Here is a 5,109-nt window from a genome sequence, read left to right on the forward strand (position 1 = left end):
AATGGTGCATCCGCCTGCGTTTACGATTTACGCTAGGTCGGGCCACCAGTACAGGTCAGGTCAGTTAGTCCATCGTGGAATATCATCAGGAATTTAACTAACCGCGTGGAGGTCAACCTGGTACAATGCTAACAATGGTATTATTAATCCATATTACTAACAATACCCTTCCACCTCTAGCCTCATATATTTGAATTTACAATGACTATTTGAACCTAGTATATATTAGTAAACAGTAACAAAACAATCAATGAAATCATTGTCATTCATATATTTAGTTTATATTTACGTTATTTAGAGATTCTTAAATGACAATAATTCCCTCATTCAAGCAAACTGTCGCTTACAAGCAGTTTGTTTATTTATATATATATATATATATATAATAAACAAAAAGTTTGCTATATAAACACTAACTGTACCCGCGATTTCAGCCGTGAAATTTATAGGCTGTGTGTTAATAGTATATAGTAATGTATAAGTTATATTACTGTAAAATTTCATCTAAATCCGATCAGTAGTTATGCGTTAAAGAATAACAAAAACATCTATCCATCCATACTCACAAACTAATGCGTTTATGATTGTTTAATATCTACTTTAACATTTAACAAAAAATTGGGTGCAAATATTATTGTTAACAGTATTTGACATTTCTATCAGGCAGTAATAATTTTATAAAATTTCAATTTAAACAGAATTATCATATGGCTGTACGGTCGACATTCCTGAGGCCGGCCCACATGAAGTTTCTTCCTAGTATCTATCAGCAAAAATAGATTTTTACGTGGGCAGAACGCACGCTGCGGCGATATCAAATATGCGCGACTAATGACAATTTTTACAAAAAAATAACATTTTTATACTAATTTTAGCAAACAACTTTGAACAAAGTCTACCTAGACTTTATTCAAAGTCTGTCATCTATTTCAGGCCCAAAGAGCTCGTTTGAAAGCTGTGGTTAATTGAAGAGAGTAAGGAATTAAATTTATGATAAGTATGTATGGTAAGTATACTCAGAAATGATGGAATAAACTAACGAGTAGTCCCAAGGGCACTTGTCTGGTGTTCATGTATATTTCCGGTGACCACCACTTACCATCAAGTATTCAGACTGCTATTCAAGCAAAAAAAAAACAAAGTTATAATTTTCATTTTGTTTATTAGTATTAAACAGCAATTATAAGTAATAAGTCAGTTTTTGTCACATTTTCACAAAATGTCTTCTTGTCTTCAATTAAATAGTCAATTACTCCTAAAACTTACAATCACTGTCACAAGATCACTATTTACAAGAGTATATTTACAACTTAACACAATTAAATACTTTCACATACAAATAGTCCTCACAACCATTCAACGTACCCCTACTATAACGCAGAAGTCTCTACCCATACAAACTCAATTTAGCTAACTCATACACAGTTCTACAAGCGAGATGTTACATTGGAATTCATGAGTGACACCCCTAACATAATTAGGCGACATGAGTACACAAGATCCTACAAATTCCTAGGAATGTCTCATCAAGATTCGAGCATAAACAATTATACTCTAGCACCTGCTAGTCTATGGTCAGGCAAACGCATGCCAAAGGCCTTCTTGGCATGATCTGCCAAACCGCAAACTTACTGAGAGGGATGTCAAAATATCACTGTATATACTCTATCTCTTAATGAGATATTCTGCAGTCTTACAGATTAATTGGGTAGAGTATCTGAGAGTATTTCTTTAACACCAGAACTTATGCGTTCGGGGAACTTGATCTCAAATGCGACAAGTAGGTCACCTTTCCTCGTTGGCTCCTTGGGGAACGGTAGCCCATACCCGGGGAATCTTTTAACTGTATGTGGCTTGACTATTTCACCTTGCAGGTTCACTGTTAATTTGTTACCAGACATGGTAGGGACTTCTATTATTGTACCACATAAGGCCTGGAACAAAACAGAAAGCATGTTAGATGTTTGTATGGAAAATTGTATTAGTCATATTTTATCAGTCATCTAATAAATTAGCACTACTGTATGACACTTCATCTGATTTGTTAAGTTTATTGATATTTGAAAATTTGTAATATAGAATTATATCATGCAACAATAATGTAAATTAGTATCAAATCAAATGATATTTATTGTCAGTCTCACATTTATTTATACCAATGTTATGTTTTTAAAATAATCAAAGTTGCCAGAATAATATAATAATAAACTATTGAAGGCTGAATGGTATAACACCTTTTGCCTGCCGACAAAGTGAAAAAATAAAAAAGACAATTGAGATACATACCTGTTTTAGTGAGATTTTGGCTGTGTACCTAATATCACTGCCTTCTCTTTTGAAGAGTGGGTGTGGTTTATCTCTGATGATGAAAACAATATCAGCCGGTATCTTATTCCTGCCTTGATCACCTTCTTTTTGGAAAGTGATCTTCGTGCCTGCCTTCCAACCTGGTTTGACATGAATGGTGAGCACTTTGTCTTCTTTCTTCGATGTGCCGTCGGTCTGTATGACGCGCCGTGAGATCTTCATTTTCTTTACACAACCACGAGCTATGTCCTCCAAAGACACATATAGGTCATGCTCTATAGGTGGATCTTGTGTCTTCTCCTTCCTGCTTGGTGAGCCATGGAAATTGAAGCTGTGACTGCGGAAAGCACCACCTGGACCACCGGGCCGCGTCTGTCCTAAGCCCATGTTGGCGAACGGATCCATATCCACGTCCATTTCACGGTCGAAGAACATAGTGGTACCACCGCCATTTTCGAAAAAGGCCTGGAACGGGCTCGCAGAACCAAAGAACTGAGCAAATGTCGCCTTCGGATCACCGTGGAAAGTGTACGAGAACGACTGACCGCCACCAGGCCCGTTCTGGTGACCCATTCCACCCTTCAGGCCTTCCTCGCCGTGTGCATCGTATATCTCTCTCTTTTTCTTGTCTGATAGTACTTCGTAAGCTTCTGCCACTTCCTTAAACCTCTCCTCTGCGCCAACAGATTTGTTCTTATCGGGATGGTATTTCAACGCCAACTTGCGGTACGCTTTCTTGATCTCGTCATCTGTGGCACCTTTTGTTAGTCCTAATATTTTATAATAGTTTTTTCCCATTGTGAAAACTTATGCTGTAACAAAAACCGTAATGTATGAGTTCATGATTGACACCTTTTTAGGAAATGGACAATGATCCCATTGAACACAAGGCTTTTTCAGCTTTATAACGTGAAACTGTACACATTTATTATACTCACAATTAACAGGTTGATTTGATGAACACGTTACAGCAATCCAATTATATAAATAGGAGAAATTATTCCTAAATATATATATATATATCACAACACAAAACTTCACTTTAGTAATTTCAATAAATGAATGAAACGCAGCGCTCTTGTCGCGCCAAAATATATACATTAAAACGTCTAGAACATTCTGAGACCTTCACGAAACACAAAAACGAGACGAAGTATATGTCTCTATACGAGCAAACCATGAGTTAGACAAGGATAAATATAAATTTCATTGTTCAAACACTGTAGAAAACGACAACGCGTCATGTCGTCACTACGAAAAGTATGTTCTCATTGATGCTTTTTTTAACAGTACGTTCTCTTTTAATGATTATATACATAGAAATACCTTGAGACTTACCGTGAGCATATTATCCTGTTTAGATTAAAATACTTTAAGTATGTATAAGATGAGAATACTTTAATTTTTTTAAAAGTATAAATCAAGGAAGATCTTAATTATTATCTATACTAATATTAAAGTGGGAAATATTTGATTGTTTGAATGTTAGCTTGCATTGACTAGGCTCGGAAACTACTGAACGACCGGTTGTTTCTTCGATTTCAAAAAAGCTTCAGTAGAATTTGTCATACAAAAGACAGTGACGCGTTATTATGCCTATCACTAAATTGAGGTTTTTCCTATTTAAATTTTGTAGCTATTTTCGATTATTAACAAATAGCGGTTGGTGTCCCACTTTAATTTTTTGTTTTAGTGGACATCTGACGAGTGGATAATGGATTCTTTTACCATTAGAATCCTATATTATCTTTGATAAACATAGGCGATAGAATATTTTCAAAAATGTCAGGGATTACTGTACCATATGCAATTACTACAGTTTTTATAGCATATAGTACTTTTATAATTAAACAATCTTCAAAAGACAGTCCCCATGCCAGTGGAGAAGACGAGGTGTGTGAGATTGTTATCCACTAAAAAAGCATGATGTAGGGTACCATCTTGTTAGTGCAAACTATTTTGCCCTACTCGATTGTGTAAGCTTGTAGAGCAATGCGCACCCCTTCTGAGCAATTTAGTTCGGGCGCTGCGTTTAGGCCGAACTTGGTATATTTACTTTACTCTTTGGGCCGGACTCTTTTGCGACTGATTAGCATACTAAGTAACAACATTTTTTTTTATAGATGATAATGGAATGATGTATCCGCTTACGGTAATGGTTTACGCTGGCGGGGCACAAATGGACGATGGTAAGACGAACGTGAGGTCGAGTCAGTTAGTCCATCGTGTCAAATTCCCCATGTATGTGTATATATTAGGTTGTGATGTGGAGGTCAACCTTACATTAGCAGAAAGGAGTCAACAGTCTACATTTCTAACAACCCTCCAACCCCTACAAGGTAGTTATAGGGAGGCATCCTATAGTTACATACTGTTTCATATTAAGATATGCTACAGTAACGTTCGCAGAAATTTAAAAAATACATGTTTATATGCATTGTTATAAGTGAGACAATGAAGAGTAAGCAAATAATCACTATGTCAGAATAATACAGTTACACTCATGTCAATGTAACATATGACAATTTAAAGTCAAAACTAGCATTAGTATTAATTTCACAGCTGACTAAAGATGCCGTTTTAGCAAAATTTTGATACTTTCAAACAAATTATTCCTAATTTAACTTTTAATACAATGCACATTTTATTAACTTTGGGGTATAGATAGTATATTAATAACTATAAGCTTATATGACTTACATAAATGAAACTTTATTCATGTGAGTTATTCAGCTTATACTATCATGACTCATGACGCCAAAAAATATTTAAATTTTTGATAAAGTTTATACATATTTTTTA

At 35.3% G+C, this 5,109-nt stretch overlaps 1 protein-coding gene across 1 annotated transcript; it reads right to left on the reverse strand.

The window, feature by feature from the left end:
* Positions 1-1,521: 1,521 nt before the first annotated feature.
* Positions 1,522-3,395, reverse strand: LOC131849831 (dnaJ protein homolog 1). The gene is made up of 3 exons (XM_059199994.1): positions 3,246-3,395; positions 2,287-3,119; positions 1,522-1,934 (listed from the first exon to the last, which is right to left on the reverse strand). Exons 2-3 carry the CDS (start codon positions 3,103-3,105, stop codon positions 1,701-1,703), a joined length of 1,053 nt encoding a protein of 350 aa, XP_059055977.1. The 5' UTR covers positions 3,106-3,119; positions 3,246-3,395; the 3' UTR covers positions 1,522-1,700.
* Between the last annotated feature and the right edge of the window lie 1,714 nt (positions 3,396-5,109).

Source organism: Achroia grisella, unplaced genomic scaffold (genome assembly GCF_030625045.1).
Source record: "Achroia grisella isolate CSIRO2021 unplaced genomic scaffold, CSIRO_AGI_Agris_v1 utg1056, whole genome shotgun sequence".
Classification (NCBI taxonomy): Eukaryota; Metazoa; Arthropoda; class Insecta; order Lepidoptera; family Pyralidae; genus Achroia; species Achroia grisella.

Excerpts from the sequence above, each read along its gene's own strand:
- LOC131849831 (XM_059199994.1), bottom strand. The coding sequence starts at position 3,105 with ATGGGAAAAAACTATTATAAAATATTAGGACTAACAAAAGGTGCCACA. Across the intron at positions 1,935-2,286 it reads CCAAAATCTCACTAAAACAG|GCCTTATGTGGTACAATAAT; the intron begins GTATGTATCTCA and ends GTTTTGTTCCAG.